The sequence below is a fragment of the Corvus hawaiiensis genome, chromosome 2 (genome assembly GCF_020740725.1).
Source record: "Corvus hawaiiensis isolate bCorHaw1 chromosome 2, bCorHaw1.pri.cur, whole genome shotgun sequence".
Lineage (NCBI taxonomy): Eukaryota > Metazoa > Chordata > Aves > Passeriformes > Corvidae > Corvus > Corvus hawaiiensis.
The window spans coordinates 116,949,798-116,972,814 of record NC_063214.1 but is presented as its reverse complement, the minus strand read 5'-3'; the positions used below and the strand labels follow the sequence as shown (position 1 = coordinate 116,972,814).

The window sequence follows — 23,017 nt, the reverse complement described above, 5'->3', positions numbered from 1 at the left end:
ACAGACAGATATACAAAACATACAAGTACATGCACATTTATCTCAGGTAATACTTATAATCTAATGGCATTTATGTAACACATGCATGGTTTATGTAACATTTAAATTTTATATACACAGCTATGTTTTCAAAGTGCATTAGTGCGTTAGTATGACACTTAGCATGGCATGTTGTCCTTCATTGCAGAGAAGTATTTTCTACTTTTCCCCCCGTTCATTTTTTATTGCAAACCACAAGAAATCAGCTTCATCAGTAACTGATTTTGGCTGCCGTGCACCTATAAATGTGTAGCATTTATTTGCCACATTGCTGCTCTCAAAACATGGCCACACAATTGTGCTCCTTTGTTTAAAGTTCTCCTCTAAAAGAACTCTCTGCAAGGGCTGTGTAGGAGGCTTTGCAGCAGGGAGGTTTGAAATTGTTTTTCTGAAAACTGTTTTGAAGAGTCTGTCATCTTCAAGGTCTTGGCCAGCTGCACAGCTATTTTCCTCTTTTCATTTTCTTTACTCCTGCAGCACTGAATAATAGTCGTTATTTAATATTTTAGGTATAAAATATCCAGGTGAATCTCTACCATATACAGCAGCCTATACTGGGCACTGAGGCACTTCCAGAGATTCTCCTTTTGCCAGGATAGTATTGAGTCCCTTACAGACCAGCCAATCTAGGGATCATTTTTACTGCAATTACACTCACGGTGCTTTCCTTGTACTTCCTGTAGTCCCCCAGGTGTCAGTGGGAATCTCATATTTACGGAGAAGATTGACACCACCCATGTCAGAACTTTGTCTCCTGCTCATCAGTGACACCAAACAGCCTCACAAGGTGTTTCCAGGAACACTGGCCAGCTGGCAACAGCACAGGCACCAGTCTCCCAGCAGAAAATTCCCTCCAGTTTTCATCACACCCATGAAAATGACAACCAAACCCCCAGCACTGGTTAGGCTGGGGCACAATAAATTTCACATCAAGACAGGGGCAGCCTTAAAGTTTTTGCATACACTGAGATGTACATGAAAAATTGGATACTTTCCCTTGCTCCAAGGGACTATGAACCAGAGAACTTCCAGAAATATAACTTTCTTAGTATGTGAAAAGTCCAGACTGTGGAAAGAAGACATTTCTGAGAAACAGATTTTAGTCTTTGAAATAATTAGACTGAGCTGAACAGATTTTTGGCATTATTTGTAAGCCAGTCATTGTTCAGCCTTTGTACTTAGAAGAGCAATTATGACTCCTTTGGAAACATCCTTAGTTGAACTCTTAAAATAATAAAAACACTCCTCCATAAGACCACATCAACATATGGTTTTTGTAATGACAGCACAAACAAATCACCCACTCATCAAACATTTAGGAAGAAGACAGGAACAAATAGAACAAACAAATTTTCTAAAGATTACTTACTGGTCCTGATCAATCAGAAGGGAAAAAAACCTGAACTGAATGCAGAAATTGCCTATGGGATATAGAATGCACATAAAATATGCAAAATATAAATAAGCAAAAACATAAACCAAACACTGCAAAGCAAAGTTTGTAGACAATGTGCTGTGAAGTTGTATTTCACAAATATTGAGCTGCTGATGCCCAGCTTTATGATCTCCTCACTAGTTTACTTTTTAACGTCAGTGACATGTCATGAGTAAGCAAGAAGGAGATAAAGTACATCTACACTAGTGATCCTTATCAAAAGGTCCTTCCTGGTTTCACCACCTTCCTGGTTACTCTCGGGTGAGGTCCCTGTGGATCACAGAATCAGTTAGATTGGAAAAGACCTCTGAGATCATCGAGTCCAACCCTTAACTGATCACCACTTTGTCACCCAGCCCAGAGCACTGAGTGCCACATCCACTTGTTTCTTGCAAGGAAACAGGGATGGGGACTCCACCACCTCCCTGGGCAGCCCATTCTAACCCTTTCAGTGAAGAAATTCCTCCTGATCGCCTGATGTGCATACCTGCTGCAGTTCCCCTCTGGAGGACGCTGTGAGTGATGACTACATGGGTGTGAACGATTTTGAGATTTACAGACCATTGTTCCCTTTTTTGTCACAGCTCTGTGATCACGCTGACGAGTTAGCACCACCTCAGAGAGGCACCACCTGTCTAGGCCCCTGGAGCTTAACACTGACACAGAAAAGACCCTGACAACAAAAGCATCCATATTTTCCAGGAGCCTCGTCTTGGGACAGCCCTGAAGGTATCCATGTCTTTAGAAATGGTGAAGTAAATGGACATGGAAAGGTTTAAAACTATGCCAGTCCTGATCTTAGCTCACATAACATAGAAATGTACATGCACACACACACAGAAGGTCAATACGTCTTCATACCTTTGCTCTTCTCACCACTTTTGAGCACCTTTTAGGTACTGGTCAGGTTTTTATTGAGCTTGGAAGGACTTCCCTTCTCCTTTGGATTGGAATGTCTGTCTCTCTCCTTCCTGCATCTTTTTATGCAGATGCTGGAACCTGTGTCCAACAACTACTTCCCCATAACCTCCTCTTCTGCCAAGTGACCGACCACAGGTCAGTCCTCCTGCATGACCTGTGCCTGTGCAGCTCATGTGTGGCTTCCTGTGGCTGAGCACTGGAAAATACCTTGGCTGTCAGCAGCTGCCAGTGTAGCCTCCACACAATTGCCTGGAAACCTTCAGCCAAACCTTGCTGTACAATAAAAAGGGTGCAAACAAGCTCCATGTTCAAAAAGGGGCTTGCCATAGAATCATTGAATGGTTTAGGTTGGAAGAGACCTTAAAGATCACCCAGTTCCAACCCCCTGCCATGAGCAAGGACACCTTCCTCTAGACCAGGCTGCTCAGAGCTCCATCTAACCTGGCCTTGAACACTTCAGGGATGAGGCATCCACAGCTTCTCTGGGTAACCTGTGCCAGTGCCTCATCAGCCTCACAGTAAAGAATTTCTTCTACGTATCTAACCTAAATTTCCTCTCTTTCAATTTGAACCCATTACTCCTTGTCCTATCACTCCAGTTCCTGATGTTCCATCTGACAAATACCAAGAAAGAGGCCTCAGTATGAAACTGAATTTAAAAAATGAACATGGAGAGATTCCTCTGAGAAGTCATCCTAGCTGCACTTAGGTATGTTGGTTTTGCTTGCTCTCTTCTGAGTGAGTATGAGGTTTGTGACTACAAGAGCAGACTAGAGAACTCTACATGCTAGTTTGGATTCCAGCTGGACAAGCAAATATCCCACACTTCTCCTCCTCCTCTGAGAAATTCTGGATGAGACTTAATGAGAACAGCATTCAAACACCAATGGCTGGACCGGAGCCACTGCTACCTCTGTGTCACTGTTGCTGCAGCCTGTGGGACTCGGCAGATGGTGTCAGTGCCAGGAAATGTATGGCACAAAAGATTCTGTAGATACAGCCTGAATGTCTTGCTCATTGAATTAATGATGGGAAGAGAAACTAGATTTCCTCCTCTAATCCCTACCCACATCATTTGCAGGTTCAATCAGAATCAGTATTGCTGCTGCTACAGATGTTTAGCTCACCATCATGTCCCGAACAGCTTCAGTAAATGGCCCTGCCTCTGTCTTGCCAAGTGCTGAAAGCTCTGCAGTGTAGCACTTGGTCTTCTTTAGGGGAGTGCAGCTCTCACTCTGCAAAAATCATTATCAAGTCCTTGTAGAGACCATAAGTGCTGAAGGTGGTCAGTGGGGATAAGTCACGGTGGCTACAATACTTCCACAGAAAAAATATTGGAGAAAACCAGGATGAAAAGGTGAACATTATCTATCCTTGAAAAGTTTTATCAGAGGCAATGGCTGCTTTCAATTTTTGTCAAACTGCATTAGTATTTTATGAGAAATCAAGATTTGAGTATTTAAAAGCTGGAAAAATTAACAGTGCTACTGGAAGCAATGCTGGGATATAGTTATTTCACTATTATTGAGCTTCGAAAGGTAACTGAATGAGAGTCTGATCCTTTGGGCAATCTTTCAAGACAAATTTTGTTATAAAGAAATTATTTAAATTTTATTTGGCATTGCCTTTGTAAAGTTAGGGAAGGTCTTGGTGATGAAGTACAGTTACTGTGCACAAGTACAGTAAGGAATGCCTTCTAGCTTGTGAGGCTGTCTCCCCAGTTGCCAGGGGCCTCAATCTTTGCAGAAAAATTACCCTTGGAAAACAAATCCAGTTCCCCTGATCTCAAGGTCACTAAAGCAAGCTAGTCCTTTGGGCAGAGAAATGTTATTTTGAGATCTCCATCTAGGAAGGGGATACAGCCATGGGGAATGGGGCAGTTGGAGGCAGCCCTGTACTCCAGGAGTCTCATGTTTGACTCTGTTGGCACATTTTCAGCCTTCTGGGGGAACTGTGTTTAGTTTTATTCCAGCCAAAACCAGGCAGCACGGAAGGAGCAGTGGTAGGAGAGCTCTTCATAAGCTTGAGGTGACCTGAGAGCAGCCAGGTGTTTCAGGGAATGCTACCTGTGACCGGCACAGCAGTCTCTGATCAAAGGTTTTCCTTGCCAGCAGTGATGACTCACATGAATTATCTTTTCTCTTTGTGTACTGTCTAGAGTTTACTCATTACAGTTCTGTATTGGCTTTTGTTTCTTGCTAGAAAATGAAAAACATTATTACTGTGTTTCCCTTCATTTTAGGATTTTTAACCTTTTCTTTGTGCAAGGCTTCACAAACAGAAAAATCTGAAATTCTTTGGGCTCTTAGATGGTATTTCTGGAGGGTCCTCAATTTTTTCACTGTGGATTTTTTCTAAATCTGCTCTGTCCAGTTATTATCCTGTTACCCTTAACTTTGTAAAAAGCCATGCAAATAAGTTTTATTTTTCTCTTCATTGTTTATGAGCACTAATGCTACAGAAAATAGGAACATCTGTTAGCTGTGGAAGTGGTGTGTATGATTGATTCATCGTCGCAGCTCCTCTAAAAAGTAATTCCTTACATTTGCTTGGCAAGCAAATTCCTTACATTTGCTTACATACATCTGGCAGACAGACTGCCAGACTGTCAGTCTGTTCTCACTCTCTCCATTGGTTTGTCCGAGTACTTGAGTGACAGTAGCAGGGAACTCCAGAATACCTACAGGATTTACCAAGGGAATTGGATATTTATCTCTGAAGGACAACTTAAAACCAAAATGTATCATTACATTCATGATCACAGCTAAATGCTGTTTAAAGAACTTCTCTAAAATAATGTAGTACTAGAGTCAGCATGCTTTTCTGAAATTTTATAATATGGACATACAGTAAACAAAAGGTTACCTCCAGATAATTAAAAATCTTTGAGTTTTTACTCACAAGAAAACAGCAAATTAAGAACACAAACTTGGCAGAACACTTTCATTTAAAAAAATTTGTATATGAGAAAAGTTTTAAACAAGAATTTAACAACAGAGAGACACCTATATCAAATTGAAGACAACCTTCCAGTGCCTTGCAAGACTTTCTGCTTTTCTAAGATTCAGTTCCCCTCGCTGCCCTTTATTTGCCTGGGCAATCACACAAAGCCTCAAATTTAGCTGAACACTCCAGTTTTTATTAAGCATTTTGACTGTGCAAGATGAACCTCCATGAGTCACTGCAGTGATCTCCTGCATTCTGCTCCCACCACTTAAGCACTGGCTGCCGCCAGGGGAGATCCTAAAGGAATGATGAGCTCAGCTGTGCCAGATGAGCGCTCTGCCCCAAGCCTGGCTCCCCTGGCTCCCCTCTGGCCGCGATCCCGGCGTTTTTCACAGGCATGGCACACAGACCATCCCAGCGCAGGGATGGGGTTCATACAATAGTGGGAGGTCTCAGTGAGAGTTCCATGCTGCAGTCCAAGTCTGGTAATGCATCAGAGGGGAGATCAAAAGATTAATGGATAATCAGCTTGCATTATTTACAATATAGTTAACAAACTGAACACGAAACACCAATCTCCCCCTTAACTTTTTATTTCCTTACTTTTCCAGGCTAGGGTCATGGGAATGTGTCCTGCTGCAGCCCAACCCAACACTAACCGTCAGTTTTGTTTAATGCAGGTGCTGTAGATCCAGTGCATCTTACCTGGGTGATGTCTTTGGTTGTTACCTGTTTAAACACCTTTCACAGCACACTAAACTTGGTTTTTCTTTTTGTATCGGTTGAATTCTTCACCAAGAGACAATTTAAACTTCCGTTAGTTAATGAAGACAACAGACATCTCTTTCTCTGCCCCTTTTCCTCCACTCACACATGGATTGTGGTGGGAATTTATAACTGAAATTTCATTAGGATAAATGAATTAAGATTTATGGCTGGACTCAATCTTATTACAGGTCTTTTCCAATCAAAATTATTCTGCGATTCTAAGATAAAAGAGGCTGTTATTGAGTTGAGAGTAGTACAAACTGAAAAGCAGAATTTAATGATGTTCACAAACAAGAAAAAAATTATCGTAATTAAATTTAATTAAACCTTGTAACAAACATTTTACAAAGAAAAGCGACAAAGGAAGGCTGAAGACAAGCAATACAAGCAAGCCATCCAAAATCTCACATAGAGATGTCATGAGACACAAGGATGTGTATCTGTTAACATCATAATTACAGGGAGGAGTATCTTCATTTTAACATCACAGAATCATACAATATCCTGAGTTGGAAGGAACCCACAAGGATCATCAAAGTCCAACTCCTGGCCCATCCACAAGAATCCCACCATGTGCCTGAGAGTGTTGTCCAAATGCTCTTGAGCTCTGTCAGGCTTGGAGCCATGACCACTGCCCTGGGGAGCCTGTTCCACTGCCCAAGCACACTCTGGTGGAAAAACCTTTTCTTGATATCCAACCTAAAGCTCCCCTGACACAACGTTAGGCCACTCCCTCGGGTCGGGTCCCTGGTCACTAGAGAGAAGAGATCAGTGTCTGCCCCTGTACTGCTCTTCATCAGGAAGTCATGGAACTTCCTACTGCATTAACAGTTCAGGTTATGGCCCCTCTCTGCCAGGCAAGCAAGAAAGAGCTGGAAAAAGTCCTAGTGCAAGCTTTCACTCCTCATCCAAAAACTACATAGAGGCTGTTGCAGAAAGGTCACAACCTCCAAGAGTCAGAGTCTGGTGCCTTCCCACAACAGCTGTTGCCCAGGATCCTGATTGACTTAAAATCTAAATCCATTCCCATATCTGAGGAGACATTTCTCTGCCATTTTCCAGCCAACTGAACATTGAATAACAGCATGTCCAGTCTGGTTTTGAAAAAGGAATCATCCATTCGGTCAAATACCTTTATTGCCAGGTTATTCTGACTGCATTTACTAGGCTAAACCCGCTGAGAACCTAAGTTTCACTCACAAGTAAGGCCTAGCGGAGATGGCCGGCAGCGTGTGTTGCCTTTAGGTTTTTTAATTAATCATGCAAGATGGTAAGAAATTCAAGGACGTGTGTCCCAGTTTGGAAATCTGGTCAGCAGCACAGAGAAGCTGCTAGATTAGTCACACAGGCATTTTAAGGTTGGGGGGCTCTCTTCTGCTTTTTAGGGTTTTTGGGTTGCTTATTGTGGAGGTTTTTAGTATTTGTAAGATACGTGTGTGCCATGTATGTTCCCTCGCAAGCTGTGATAGCGAACCTGTTTGTCACAGGTACAAGGACAGAGGGTGGCTGTACAGCCTGAACTTGTAGCCAGGGCTTATAGAGCAAAGAGTGCAATTTTTCTGTACAGTCCTTCTGATGCTACGGGAAAACATTTTGTTCCTGAAGAGCCTTTAAGGGTGAAGCCAAAATGTGGCCTGAGTTTAAACTGTCTACCTTTCCTTGGAAAATCTGTCAGAATCTGCCATGAATAGCTTGAAGAAAGCACCAGTGTGCACGAGATTTGAATGGGCTTGGGGAATTTTATACATCACAATGGGGATGGTAAAAGCTCTCCCAGTTATTCTTGGTCTCTGGAGCCACAAGGTTTGCTGTCTCTGCACAGGTTATGGATTTTGCTGGAAGCAAGAACAATCCTGTTGGCATTTTCTGTGTGGGCATCGAGCCAATCCCCCAGGCAGTGCCCGCAGATCCTGGGCAGACATTTGGTTGATTCACAGCACCCAGGAGTGGGCTGGGCTGAGCACCATGGCTGGGAGCACCACTGCATCCTACACAGCTGGAACCCACAGGGAAATGTCTTGTGTTGGGCAAGGGGTGCATCCTGATCTTAGAACAGAGATACCACAAGCCCAAAACCTGCCAAAAGGGCTTTCCCTGGCTCTTTCCTAAACTCCTTCCTTGCCACTTGTCACACCACCCTGACTTGGCAAGAGGGTTGCAAAAGGGGGCAAACAGAAGTCGCATGTAGAACACAATGCAGCTTCTAATGTTAATCTTTTAAAATTGCTAATTATATAAACCTCCCTGTTCTGAAAGAAAATTAATATAATTGTTTGTACAGACATGGGGAAAGTCATCTGAGAAGCGCTGCTATTTTTAACTGATCATAGTTAAAAACAGGGAAGCCAAATATTAAGAATTCGAGCAACAAAAGGTACAAAAATAGCCAGGCTCACACAACCTGAGCAAAACTTGCTGGTCACCTCCCTTACCTTACTGGCATCTGACTGGGAAAAGTCAACAAGCATTTTGTTACTGATGGGGAAGTGAATACCAAACCCACCAATTTTATGCTTAAACAAGGAAACTCTGAAGATGCGCAGTGTTTGTCAAAATAAATCGTGAGACAAATCTGTGTTCCATACAGAAACATATCTATTGAAAATCTTAAAGAAAGCAATATACTACTAGTTCTGTCTGGCATGCTGTCACCTGCTTATCACAATGGCAAATCTTTGTAATATAAATCATTTAATAAGCAAACGACCACTTTATACAGTAACTTCAAGTTTTATCTGCTACCTGCAGTTTCAGAGCTGACTAAAGGACCTTAATATGTTTTTCCCCTTTTTTCCTATGTCTGTTAAGGCTGGCGTAATTAAGGGGTTTAATTAAAATCCTAAGTGCTTACTCCATAAAAACAGCTTTAGGACATGGGGAAAAGTGGATTTTTTTCCATTGTAATTGTCTGTCTTCTGTATTGGCAGGGTAAGAGTCCAAGTGAGCAGCTGTAAACACTTTTAAATAATATGTTTTCAATTTTATTATTTATAAGTGATGTTCTTTGATGCTTTCCTGATTCATATTGCGACAACACTCCTGAAGCTGCACTTACTGTGTCAGCCACCTCCATGTTATGGCTGCACACAATAAAAAAAAAAGTAATAAAATACAATTATGTGGCTTTTAGCCCATTGAAACCCCACCAACGCATTGAAGGAAGGAGCACACCAGGGGTCAAATTTAACTTTTTCAAATGTTTCACAGCTCACATTGGCTTTAACCTTTGTACTTTGAGGGGCCTTGTGTTTTGTTTTCTTTTCTGGTTATTAATTTTTATGGGGCTTATGGCATGTAGCTGCTGTCCAGCCATGCTTGCAGCCACTGTTCTGCTCCTCGCACACAGATGGAGATACTGGGAAGGTTTCAGGGTTCCTATCCCCATCACTGGGGTCAATGGGCCCCTCATGGCACAGGCTTGAATATTGTGTGCGGGCTTGGGCACCACAAGGTAAGAAACACATCGAACTACTGGAGAGCGCCCAAAGGAGGGCAACGAAGATGGTGAAGCGCCTTGAGGGGAAGCCGTGTGAGGAGCAGCTGAGGGCACTTGGTCTGTTCAGCCTGGAGGAGACTGAGGGGAGACCTCAGTGCAGTCACAAGTTCCTCATGAGGGGCAGAGGAAGGGCAGGCACTGATCTCTGCTCTGTGGTGACAGTGACAGGACCCAAGGGAATGGCCTGAGGTTGTGTCAGTGGAGGTTTAGGTTGGATATCAGGAAAAGGTTCTTCCCCCAGAGTGTGGTTGGGCACTGAACAGGCTCCCCAAGGCGGTAGTCACAGCACCAGCCTGACGGAGCTCAAAAAGCGTTTGGACAACGCTCTCAGGCACATGGCGGGATTCTTGCGGAGTCCTGCGCCGCGTAGGAAGCTGGACCCGATGACACTTCCGGATCCTTCCCACTTCACGATATTCCACGTTTCCCAAAGCCCAATCCCCCGCCCCGGCCCCTCAGCTCTCCCCTCAGGGACACCCCCCGGGGGGGCGGGAGGCGCATGCGCGGAGCGGCCGCGAGGGGGCGGCACCGCGGCGGGGCGGGGCGCGAGCGGCCGCTGGGGGCGCAGCGGGGAGGCCGCGCGCCGCCTCAGCACCGGCCAACATGGCGGCGCGGCGGCCCCGCTCCGCCTCAGGTCAGTGCTGGCCCCTTCCTGACGGGAGCGGGGAGGAGGCGGCGCGGCGGGCGCCCTTCCTTCCTCTCGGGGGCGGTGGGCAGCCCCCTCCCGCTGCCCGCGCTGCGTCCCGGAGGCGGGCAGGGATGGCCCGGGTTCTGCGGCCCCCCCAATCCGTGCGTGTCCCCCCTCCACCGCGCGGCCCGGCGCATCGGACCCGGCACCCTCGGCATCACCCGGGATAAAGGTCCTTCCCGGGATTTAACCACTGAAACCCCTTCTAGCCAGGCGCGCAGACATAATGAGTGCTGGCCGAGCCCTCACGGACCACGGGGCCGCGCGCCTGCAGGTGCCGGGGGGATGCGGGACGGGAACGAGGAGCCTCCAGTCCCCATGGCCGCCGCATCCTTCATGGTGCGGGGATTTAAGGGCATTGCTGTGGCCTCGTCGTGTGGCGCCTTTTGGCACTGGCACAGTTCGATGTGCTTGGGGAATGTCCAGAACATCATATGCCGCATGCAGGGAATATTTTTCATCAGTAGAAAATGCTCTGGCAGTGTTATTTGCCACAGAATGTGTTACACTTGCGTACACGAGTTTTGGTTTAAATAATAATGATTTAAGGGCAGAATTAATATAACTGTTTATGACAGTGTTTTAATATTGTTCTCCATCTGAAGAACTTAAACAGATTGTCCTCAATACCTCAAAGAAAGACTATTCAATAGCAACTTTTTAGCATTATGGATCTTGCTATTTATTTTTTAGTACTCAAGAGCACTTAGGTACTAATAAAGGGAAATAATCCACAATTGCATGTGTACTTCTTGCAGTCTTTGAAGTTTTTACCCATATTGGTAGTAAAAGTTAAAAAGCTGTCAAAATTCCTAATAAAATGTTTTTATCTACAGTCTTACTTTATAATTCTAGGTAATAATTTAACTGCTCTTCTTTTCTGGAATGTCCCACCAGGATTGCTGATTTGAGATTTAACCTCAAATATATTTAGCCAAAGTGGGCTTCAGTTCATGTGTATATCCACAGAATGTGATACACTTCTAAAATATTTGTCTTTAAAAATCTAGACCCATCTCCTTCCTCTGTTATTCAAGTAGACATGGTGGTGAGGATCTCTAATTTGAAGTTGTAGGATACTTGTTTTGAAAACACTGACAGAATTGCCCTGCAAGCATGGAGCTTAATTGAAGTCCCAGCATCATCTGTTTCACTTGTGGAAAAGGAACAGAAGTGGCTTCTTGGCTTAGTGGCATATGCTGATGTCTGGTCCTCTGAGGAGAGCAATGGGCCAGGAGTTTTTAATCTTTTGAAGTGTTGGTTTATCCCTTTGGGTTTTGTTTTTGTTGGTTTGTTTTTTTTTTTTTTTGTTTGTTTGTGTTGAATGAACTAACTGGTAGTTTCATCCGATGCCTCTTGGTTCCTGTGCTTGAACAGGTAGGGGATTCTTCACATTTGTAGTGCCAGTCATGGATTTTATAGGTTATACACCCCTATAGCCTTCTACATCTTACCTTGATGATTGCATATTAGCCCCAAAATCCTTTGTCCTGGAGCTGCTGGACCACAGGTAGCTTGTACGCTACAATTTAAACCATTGCATTACCCAGTTAATGCCCAAACTGGATCTGGGGTTTTTACAGAAATTGTTAATGTACTGTATAACTGAGAAAATAACTTTAAAATTTTTTTTTTTTCTTTTTAAGACCACGACAGTGACGATGATTCCTACGAAGTGCTGGATTTAACAGAATATGCGCGGCGTCACCATTGGTGGAATCGTGTGTTTGGCCGCAATTCAGGACCAATTGTAGAAAAATACTCTGTAGCCACGCAGATTGTGATGGGAGGTGTGACTGGCTGGTGAGGGAGCTTCCCTTTCCATAACTGACCTAGACCTTTTACTCTGTTAGAAGATCCATTTTCCAAGGGTATTTGAAGCAGATAAATGTATCTTTAATGGGATTTCCTTTAGCATTGAACAAGATAATTCATGTGTGAACAATTTTAGCTTGTTACTCTGACTCATCATTATGAAGGTTTTTTTAATATTGGTGAAGCACCAGTTATCCAAGGGAACTCGTACTAGCTACTGTGGAAGGGATTTGGAAAAATGTCAGAGCTCTAAAATTAGAAGAATAATGGAAAATTACTGCATATAGCTTTTATATGTATGGAAAAGTTGATTACCTTACTAGACTATAGACTTAGAAAGTTATATTATGGCTGAGGCATATTTTACAGGTAAAACACATGAAGGGAAAAAAAAAGATGGCAAAATATACTTTTACTTAAGAGCCCCATTTAATGGAGACTGTTTTTTCCTCTAAATGGAGCTGGAGCTATGTTGAGCAAATTCACAGTCTGCTCTGATGTTAACTGGAGAGAGATACCATAGCCTAGTTATACCAGAATAATTCATGGTGAAAGCTAGACAGTAAAGATGAGAACTTAAACTGGACGATGTGGCTACAGCCTGAACAGCAGTGTCAAGGTATTTGTTACTTGTCAGAGCTATTTGAATGGTATTTGTCTATTCCAGTACTCAGAAAAATGGTAAATTCAGTGGAAAACATCATTATGGCAGCACAGTGACTTTTAAAGAGGGATTATGCAAGAACTGGAAGATGAGATAGACTAAAAATGAAATTGTTGTACCCAGGCTCAGTACAGCTTTGAGGTAGTGGAGGTTTAGCTTTTAGTCTGAGTTTTTTATTTGCTTCTGTAGCCTTAAAATTATTTTTAAAACTTAGATGTGTACATGTAAACTCAGAAGTTTCTAGGGAATAGTTCATCTGGCATCCATAAAAACTGTCTTATTGAATGATCTGGAAAGTGCATATTTCAGTATCTGTAGATGCACATATCTGTGTGTGCCTACTGATGAATATAAATACGAATTCACTGTTCATATGCAGGGGGAAAAATTCCCCTCTGTGTGTGGGCCAGTGTTTAGACACACTGGAATTGCCCAGGGAAGTTGCGGAGCCCTCAGCTCTGGAAATTCTTGTCTGAGTCAGGGTTCTTGGCAGCCTGACCAAGCTTCGGGATTGGATTGGGCTCTGCAGCAGTTTTGGGAAGGTGACCTTCACCTTTTTTGCCCAGGTGACCTTCAGAGGCCCCTTCCTGCCTTATCACTACTCTGTAATATCAATATCTGTGCTGTTCTCCATTTAATGTGGGAGGGTTTGGAGACTGAGAACAAGGTAATTTTCTGGTTGCCTTGATCCATTAAGAATAGACTAATGCCATGTCCCAGTAGAGTGGCCTTGCTGAGTTTAACTCTTGTATAGGGATGTGCTTCTTTTTACTGAGATCTTTCATTTAGGAGTTGTGTAGTTAATATAAATTATGGTATAATGTATTTACCTTCCATTTGGGAGCAGTTATAGTAGCACTCTTATATAATTATGTTGTGCTTTATTAACGTGCTACATTTAATAACAGTAAGATCTGGAGATCTCAAGCTTACTTTAAAGGGGCCATCAGACAGCCAGGAACAGGCAACCATTACTCACATTGTCTTGTTTTAGACATCGTTAATTTAATATTGCTTGCATTAAATAGCCTTGATTTTTAAATTTGTAAATATGAAATTATACGTTTGCTTTGTTAAATGAGATAATGGTAATAGTTGCAGTCAGGAATTGTAGTGTGGCATTGTTCAGCAGAAAACTTCATTGGATTGGGTTTTTTTTTGTTTTGTTCCCCTAAGGTGTGCGGGATTTTTGTTCCAGAAAGTCGGAAAGCTTGCAGCAACTGCAGTAGGTGGTGGCTTTCTTCTGCTTCAAGTATGTAGCATTTCATGCTTTATAAGTTGGCAAATGTTATTTACTAAACAATAGGAATAACACAGCTGTTGGGTAACATTTAATTAGGAAGGCTTCTTACCTACTTCATCTTTTTAGTCTTATCAGTCAAAACCTTACATTTCAACTGGAGTATTGTGTACAAATGTATCGAAGAGACATTGCAAAAATCAGAGGTAAATCAGAATCTACTCTGTCCTGTAAAATAGTTTGTAGTAAGATGAGAACCTTCTGGGCAGAAGCTGAGGTACTGCGTGTGATTCAGTGCTGCCAGATGAGAGGAATTGCCTGTAAACCTATGGTTAGGGAGAATTTAAAATGTGTTTATTTTAAATTGGTTTGAGAATTTTATCAGAGCTTTAGAAGAAGTAGGCTGCTTTGGCAGTTGCCTGGAAGGCTTGTTCTGGTCCCAGTATGACCCATGTTCTTCTCTTTTCTCCCCTTGCTATGTTATATTTGTTGAACCTCTAAAGCCTGCCTGAATCTTGACAGCTTCATTGCATTCCTCTCTTTGCTGGCTTTCGGGTTCAGAAGTTTTTGATTATGTTATCTGGCATGATCATTTTTATTTTTCATCAGATACTGTGATTAGGGGAGGATATATTCCCAAAAAGCCTTTGAATTAGATGACAAACTTTAAGTGAAGGACAATTTCATGTGCTCTTCTTTAAGATGCCAGATTTTTTACTGGCGTTTTTCATGTCTTAATACCTGTGAGCTTCTCATTTTTCCTCAGGTTGTTCTAGGGGATATAGATTGATGCCTACTTAGGCTCAATGATACACAATTTCTTGAGAGGGGAGGTTAAAGATGTGTTTATTCTTTCCAGCATCATCCTGGACGGCTTCTGAAAGGCATATCCTGCATTTATTTCCTCTTTGATTATAATAGCTGGTGCAGTCAAGCATTGATCAGGAAGGGTGGGGTAGTAACTGCTGCTGTGTGATACATTGAAATGTCGCTGTTGTGTTGAGTACACACGCTTCCTTCATGATCATGGTCCCTACTGGTTTGGGGGCTAGTTTGGTTCTTTTCACATGTTTTGTATGCTATTGGTATTAATTATTTTAATAATAATTCTTTTTATCAATATGACTGAAGAGCTGCCAGGACAGAGGCACCTGGGGTGGAGGCAGCACATTGCTGCAGGTGCCTTCCTCAGTGCTCCTGACTACAGGAAGCTGAAAAGTTAAAGCTGAGACCTGTAAACAAAGGAGAATGGAAATTGAATAAAACACATCCCCTCTGCAGGATTTTTGCTTGTTGAGCTGTGAGGTTTGGGGAGCTTTCCTGTATATGCAATAGGTTTGCCCTGTGGTTGAGTGTCTGATTTCTTGGTTGATCTCATTTACACTGAATCCAGAAAGGAGTATTATCCAAGAGGAAATATGAGCTAAGTATTTTGATTGGATTGTCTATATCTTAAGTAAGATCAGATTCTCTTGGAAGGAAATGAAGTAAATGCCTTGGTCTCTCCTTTAATTCAAAACATTTTGCATTTTAAGGCTGAGTCATAAATTCTATGGTGTAATTACATTTTTGTAGTCTTTAATTTTTTCATTTAAAGATCACACATCCTGATTCTATGAATACATGTTCAGTGCTTCCCGTGAGTGGGCAGAGTGTTTCAGCACATTACTAGAAAGTTCCTTTTTATCTGTAAATTTCTCTGAAGTTGCAGATTTCATTTCAACTGCTGATTGCAACATTGACATTATAATTACATGCTAGAACAAGAATAATAACTACAGAAGGCAAGATTCTTGGCTGAAGCCCATTCAGTGAAACGTTTCAGTCTTAAAATTTAAAAAATACTTTTTTTTCTGCAGTGGGTGATGACTTCATCTTGAGAAATGTAATGGGAAACTGAAAGCAGTACATTTTTTGACTGTCAGTTTGTACAGGAAGCAAAAAAGATTTTTCATATTTTTGTAAGTGATCTAGAACTTCAGTCTTCGTTTTGATTATATGAAAAGTAGTTGGAGGAAAAAGATAAAACTGACATTAAATTTGCACAGCTTTTCAAAATCAAGATCAGTTATCACATCTTTGCAGTGGATATTTCCACAGCTTAGTTTAATGAATTAACTATCTTTTTTATTTAGTGAAATAGATGTAGTTCTTCAAATATGCTGGTGTAAGATCAATATCCATGCACTATGTTAAGGAAAATGCAATGCATTTCTCATAACAAGTAAGGGATTTTTCTTGTAACTTCTCATTTATACAGCACAATTTAATGAAATCCTGAAGAGGATGAACTCGTGTACTCTTGGTTCTGCTATAATGAATTGGTTAAAAACAACTGTTCTTAATGAGCACCTAATATTTATTAATTTTTAAAATCCTATCTCCTCAATAGCAGTTTCATTGTTTTTTGCTCTGCAATGAGCATACAAATTACAGGTTTTTCTGAACTGTATTGTCTATTATTTAATAAGGAAATTGGATTTTTATTCAGTTATTTGTGCTTTCATTAATATACTGCTCCTCAGCCCATTAATACACCACTGATGAATTAAATTCAATTCTTCATTAAGTTATGTTCTAATTTGGGAAAAGTAAATACATGAAAACAACACAAGAAACAAAATAAACTCCGAGATATCCTTGGCTTCATCTTGTACAGGGATTTTTGATACTGCACCATGATGATGATCATGGAATCATAGCATGGGTTGGGTTGGAAGGGACCTTAAGGACCATGTAGTTCCAGCCCAGTGTGGCATCCTAGTCACACTCCCAGGGTGGGACCAACCTGCTTCTGGAGCTGGGGACTTAGTGAGGAAGAGTTGGATTCAATTTTATGTTGAGTATCCCACTTGACAATGAATGTGTGCAGACTCAGAGGGAGTATTCAATGGAACAGCCAAAGCAAGTGGGAGTTGGAAGTTGGACTGATAAAGAAATGCCAAGTTCCTGGCAGGTTCTGACATGAAGTGGAGGGACAGAGTGTCTACGCTTCTGTAACCTGCAGTGCTGGCTGTGGGGATAGCAGAGCTGTGCCTGCAGATGGTGGCTGAGGGTACAACCTCTGCAGTTCAGCTCTTACAGAAAGTGGTGTGTCGCTTCTCAGTCCCTGCTTGTCTTTGTGCGTTGAGCTTAGAGATTTGTCAGATCTGTTCTGGAAATTGGCGGAGTGTGATGGGGGTTGTTTCCTTCCTAGATAGCAGAAAATACCTCAAAGTGCCCATGGCTTCTGTGCACTGCACAGGCAGCTGAGCACAGGGGAGCTCACCTCTGCCTTCTGGCCTTGCTTGGGCTCTTCTTGAGAGATTTTGCCTTGAGGAAATTAAAAGTTTTTTGTCCCATCTTACTATATAAATTTTTGCTCATTACTCCTATCAGTGTTTCATAATAGCAAAGTTCCTGTGTGCCTCTCCAGTATCACCCCCAAAATGAGGTCTGCCCTTGAAAATTCTCAGTTTTCCTTGATTAATGTAAAGAAAGGTACACATATTCTTAGTGTTCCTGCACTGATGTATTTCTTCAATTGCCTTTTTGAAAAAATTCTGTTATTTTTTCAACACTTTTGGAAGGTCTTGAACAAATAATGAGCTATGAGGTATATAGATAAGTATATAATATATTATTCCATTATCATATATAGAGAGATTCCTGTATAACCAGAAATCCACCCCCCATAGGTATCTTTAGTAATATATGCAATTAAGATGTATAGACCTATATGACTACTTTATATATCCATGGATATGATAATGGGATACTGTTATTTTACTTTGTTGTTGTATGGCCTGAGTTTAAAAATACTAGTAAATTTTGAGAATTTGCATTTATGTAAATTTACTGTTATAAGCAAGTAGTTTTTTTATGATGAATTAGAGTCTAAAAATTGAAGTATATTTTTCCAGCATTTGAGTTCAGGGGTATTATTTCTGCACGTATATATGAAATTATGTAATTAGTGGGGTTGCAGCCAAAGTAGATACGACACAGGCTCTATCACTGCCAAAGTACAGGGTCTTTTTCTTCTCAGTTAAAAATTGTATATTCAAACCGTTACCCTCTGTTGCTTATTTTATAGACTTGTATAAACACTCAAAAGTAGAATTTGGAATCTCTAATTTCAGGGCTACTAAGTTCAGGGAGAAAAGATGTCTGGTTTTGATGCAAGTGTAAGCTCTGCAGTAGTTACAAACAGAAGTTAATTAAAAACTTCTGCCTCATCTTTGTGCTGTCAGGGTAACTGAGCTAATTAAAGTTGTCTTAATGAAATGTTTCTTCTAAGATCCATTTGCATTTTACAAGCAAGCAAATACATTAGCATTTCTTACATTGTGTTGGACTGGGTAGATCAGTCACATTTAATTTTCAGTTGTATGGGTGAGAAGGCACCAATTCGATGCTTGGGCCTTCTTGAAATTCTTGTGGTTATGTTAAATTCATAAAATAACAATTGCCCCAATGTACAACTATTTTTCTTTTCTTGGTATGTCATCCAGTGACTGGATGTGCAACCAGTACAGCTTTCAAACTGGTTTCCTGCTTTCATACTGTACAGACAGCCCTTAATGAGCTGTCCCTGCCTGGTACTAGTGCCCCTGTGAGTAAATGGTTTTACAATAGACAGGCAAAGTCAATTAATTTGTTACATTCTGTGGTATGAAGTAAAAGAGAGTTTAAAGTATAATAAGTTCATTTTGCATCTGTCCAGTGAATTGGTTTTTTGAATTACGCGAAGATGGAAACCGAAATTTACTTTCTTGCATAGGTGGTCTTTTAGAAGCTTTGTTTTAAATTCAAACAAAATCTGTCTGACACTTGTTTAATTTTAGAGTTTTTTTCTGGATTATGAAATCCTCAGTTTGTGGTGAAATAGGTTGCTTAGTTACTGTAGCAGTTGTAATGCAAGCTAGATGGTCTAATTTCAGTTATTTGTTGGAAAGAACCATGTGAAAGTCAAACTTCAGAGCCCGTAAGTGATGTGAAACATTTCTTTTTAGGCTAAACCGAATAAATTGTATATTTAAATACCTGTTCCACAAAAGTTCATTATCTGTGACTTACGTTTACCAGTTGAACAGTTTGCATGGCAGGCTGTTAGGTAAATTGAGTTGATTTCACACCCACATGTGACCTTAAGAAGGACCTGAGAAATGTCACTCTTTACAAAGAGTTTTTATATAACAATCATTTACATGTAAATTTAGTGGTTTATATCTGTTTGTCCTAACAGTTAAAATAAGCAGTAATCCTTAGTTTTGATATTTTTCACTTCTTTTTTTCCCCAAATAAGGAGTTGTTTAGCTGTTTTCTAGAACATGCAACAATCGAATCTTAGAAATAAGGCAAAGGTTTGGGATGATGGTTAGACATGCTAAAAAAATTGGGAGTTTGTGTGTAAATTTGTCATGAACCAATCTCCTCAAACTTAGCCGTTTTTCTCATTTTACAGAACTTGTGCTGTTCTCAGGCTGTGTTATTTTTCTACTTACTGGTTTTATTTTGTAAAAAGTGTGAGAATTCTCTTGTAATGAGTATTTTTATTGTTGGACAGTTTAAATTGTGTAGGTTAAAATACGAGTTTTCAGTATTTCTAATGATGATTTTGATTAGCCCCAGATATTCTGTCACAAATCAGAATTCTACAATTCTGAAAGAGGCTGAAATGAAACAGTTTTTCATTGTTGTCCTATGAATGTGTTTTTCTTACAAGCTACAGGAAATGCTGAAGGAAAAACATTTCAAAGCTTTTATAACTAAAGAACAGAGAACTGGTAAAATTAACAAGAGTCTACTGAACTTTGCCATTGCTTGTTCTAATTTGAACTGCTGTCACTGAGGAAAGTATCAGTGTTTGAAGCAGAGAACCTGCTGAAATTGGAACAATGTCTTTTCCTGTATCTGTAATTAAAAAAAAAATAAGAAAAGTGACTTTGTAGGCACCAAGACAATGTATTTTGACTCACGAAATGTGAATTGCAGCTGTACTAACTGCCTTTATTTTCCTAGATTGCTAGTCATAGTGGATATGTACAAGTTGACTGGAAGAGAGTTGAAAAAGATGTAAACAAAGCAAAAAAACAGTTAAAAAAGCGGGCAAATAAGGCAGCTCCCGAAATCAACACTCTAATTGAAGAGGTGAGTCTAAGGTGATACACTGTTTTCTACCAGCCAGGTTTCCTTACCTTCCACTGCAGGTGATGATGAGTTGAAAACACAAGTGCTAAATTGGAGGGCATCAGAAATAGTCTGGCTTTATAATATATTAAAAGTTACCAGATTGTGTTGTCTTTATTAATTCAGTTTTCTGGTTTGGTCACTGTTAAAGATGACACACAGACTTGTTCTTGTTGAGTGACAAAGCCAGTAAGGTCATGACATGGTAAAAAAGTTCAGGGTGGTGTGGTTAAAACATGGTAACTACAAAGACAAAAGCCAGATCTTCTCAGACTGCTGATAATAAAATTACTTGTCTGGACAATAATGACTTTACTGCAGAAAAGCTATAGCTACTTTGTAACAGTAGTTGTGATTTTATCTCATTTTTACACATTTTGGAGAATATCTGTCTGCAGAATCTGCCAGGTGCCTGCTATGTTGAGAAGAGGTAGTAGCTGTGATACTGATCAGTGTCACTGGGACTGTTGCACCCTGTCAGTTGAAGACTTCCATTTAATCAATTTTGTGGTTGTTTGGGTTTTTTTAAAGCCTGCTTCTACATTTTTGCACGTTCCGTGCATGCAATCTAAGTTTCATTCTGAATAACTGAGAATCCTGACAGGGAACGTGCTGTAGACAGTGAAACAGCAGCCACACTAGAGCTCTGTAATTAATGAGTTTAGACATCTCAGGTTTAACCTGTGTGGAGTTGCACATCGGTTAATCAAAATTACCTTAAATTTTAATTTGAATATGAACTGAAAATTCAAGAGTGAGGGTTTTCTTGCTTCTTCTGTACCTCAAATAGCTTAACCTCTTCTTCTCCACTGCCCTTAGAAATGGGTGGGACAGGATGGGGTTTTTGGTTTTCCTTTGGTTTTTTTTCCTCTCAGATTATATGACTCTCTTGTAACTGTGTGTTAGTTGCCAGTCTGAAGTGTTTGAAGCAGAGGATTTATGAAATGGCACATTTGATAAAAGGTGCTATACTCTGTGCTGCTAGTTCATGAAATACTCCGTACCTATGTCATCATACATAAGGTTTTTTTTCCAGGATTAAGTTGTTAAGAAACTGGCTCATAATGGAGTCAAGTGTATTTCTTTTCCAATGATCTACTCTTCCAAAAACCAGTATTTTTTAAAACCTTTTATGATGTGATTGCAATTGAAGTCACGGTGGTGCTCATGTTTTTTTTTGTCAAGGTAGTTTGTAAAACATCAGTCTTGTTTTAATCAAAACTAGAGTGGTATTGGCATGAAATTGCTCTAACAATTCCTCTGTATTTTGACTTTTAAAAGGCTCACTGTGTTTTAAATATATTGTTAAAGACATCTGAGAGTCAGTTTGCAGTCCATTGGTGCCACCTGTTTTTATATGGTTTTAGACACATTGCTTCCGCCTGCACCCTTCTCCACAATCTTAGTGTTCTTGTTCCCAGGAAATTGTGATAAGTATTAAATAATAAAGTCAGACACAATTAACTTTATGAATTTTATTTTTCTTCTCAGTCAACAGAATTTATCAAACAGAACATCGTGGTGTCCAGTGGGTTTGTTGGAGGCTTTTTGTTGGGGCTGGCATCGTAAGGACCCGAATGTCTCTCTGCCTGATGGGATCCGTGTTGGCGAAGAACAGTTGTGGTGACACGCTGTCTGCAAGCAGTGTGGGTCACTGGGCCTGCCAGAGCAAGACAAGTGGACTAGCTAGAGAACTTGAGAGCTTTTACATTTCAGGCTTTTGCCTCTTGAAGCTTGGCAAAACTAGGATTTGCTGAAAAACTGTGCAGTGTGCTCATTATAGCATTTCTGGGCAAAACTGGTTCATCCTCATCATGACTCTTTTTATCTATGGCCTTTCAAGATCTAGCATTTTTTAAAATGTTATTCTTGGAATATAGCTATGTAACCATACTGTAAGGATGAAAGCTCCATTTCTATGTTTTCAGTTAAATATTGTTTATTTAAAAAGTATTTTTCTTCATGCTGTAGTTGGTAGTATCTATGACTACATACTGTATATGATACTGTAGTTTCAGCCTCCTGGCTGTCCATCTTCTTTAGAAGTCACTGCAATAATAATCAATCTGTAATACCTTTTTACAGAGTATTAAATAACAAAAAACCATGAGCTTATTAAAGGTGAAAATTAACTTTGACTCTCGCCTTTGTGTACATAGAAAATAAGAAAGTGTCTCAATTATAGCCTGCAGGGACCTGGTGCCAGTGTTTGCCCAGACAGGTTTTTAAGGTGGTTTTAGTGATTTGTTACTGTTATTCTAAAGAAGTTGAGAATCCAAACAAACACTCAGTGCATTTTTCTACATTTCAAACTTGTGCACCTTTCAGAAGTTTCTACCCAAGGAGGAGTTTGCTCTGCCCTGATTCCTCTGGTTTTTACTGTAGCAGCAGATGAATGTGAACTGGAATCTCTCCCACCAGGGTTGTGTTGGGCTCCTGTTCCCTTGGCTGAACAGCAATAGTGGTTCATTGGCATCGGATGGATGGATGGGTGTGAGCTTGGGATGCACAGGACATGGGATGTTGGATGTATTAACCTTCTAAATATTTAGATTAGTGCGTCCCTTGGCTCCAGAGGTTTGTATTACATGTTGACCTCGTGTTTGTGGTGTGCTTGTGGCCAAGGTGAGTAAGGTATGAAGCATGTCCTGCATACCTCTCAGCTTTAAGGGTTTCATCAAGCCTGCTTAAGGCTTTGGAAAATAAATCTCAACACACATGCCTCACAAACTAAACCCAAGGTACATGAATGGCCATGAATCCTAAATATTTAGTTTTATAGTGAATATCTGAAGTTACATAAGCACAGTTGCAGTTTACTGGAAAAGGGAAGC

At 40.7% G+C, this 23,017-nt stretch overlaps 1 protein-coding gene across 2 annotated transcripts in view; it reads left to right on the top strand.

The window, feature by feature from the left end:
- Positions 1-22,321, top strand: part of FUNDC1 (FUN14 domain containing 1) — a 46,111-nt gene extending 23,790 nt beyond the window's left edge. Inside the window, exons 1-5 of one of the 2 annotated variants that reach the window (XM_048289751.1) lie at positions 10,147-10,239; positions 11,940-12,096; positions 13,949-14,024; positions 20,016-20,144; positions 21,675-22,321. In XM_048289751.1, the coding sequence (XP_048145708.1) occupies positions 10,209-10,239; positions 11,940-12,096; positions 13,949-14,024; positions 20,016-20,144; positions 21,675-21,752 (471 nt within the window). In that variant the 5' untranslated portion in view covers positions 10,147-10,208 and the 3' untranslated portion in view covers positions 21,753-22,321. Of the gene's footprint in view, positions 1-10,146; positions 10,240-11,939; positions 12,097-13,948; positions 14,025-20,015; positions 20,145-21,674 lie in introns of those variants that run through there. The other variant, XM_048289749.1, reaches the window with a different exon arrangement.
- The last annotated feature ends 696 nt before the right edge of the window (positions 22,322-23,017 follow it).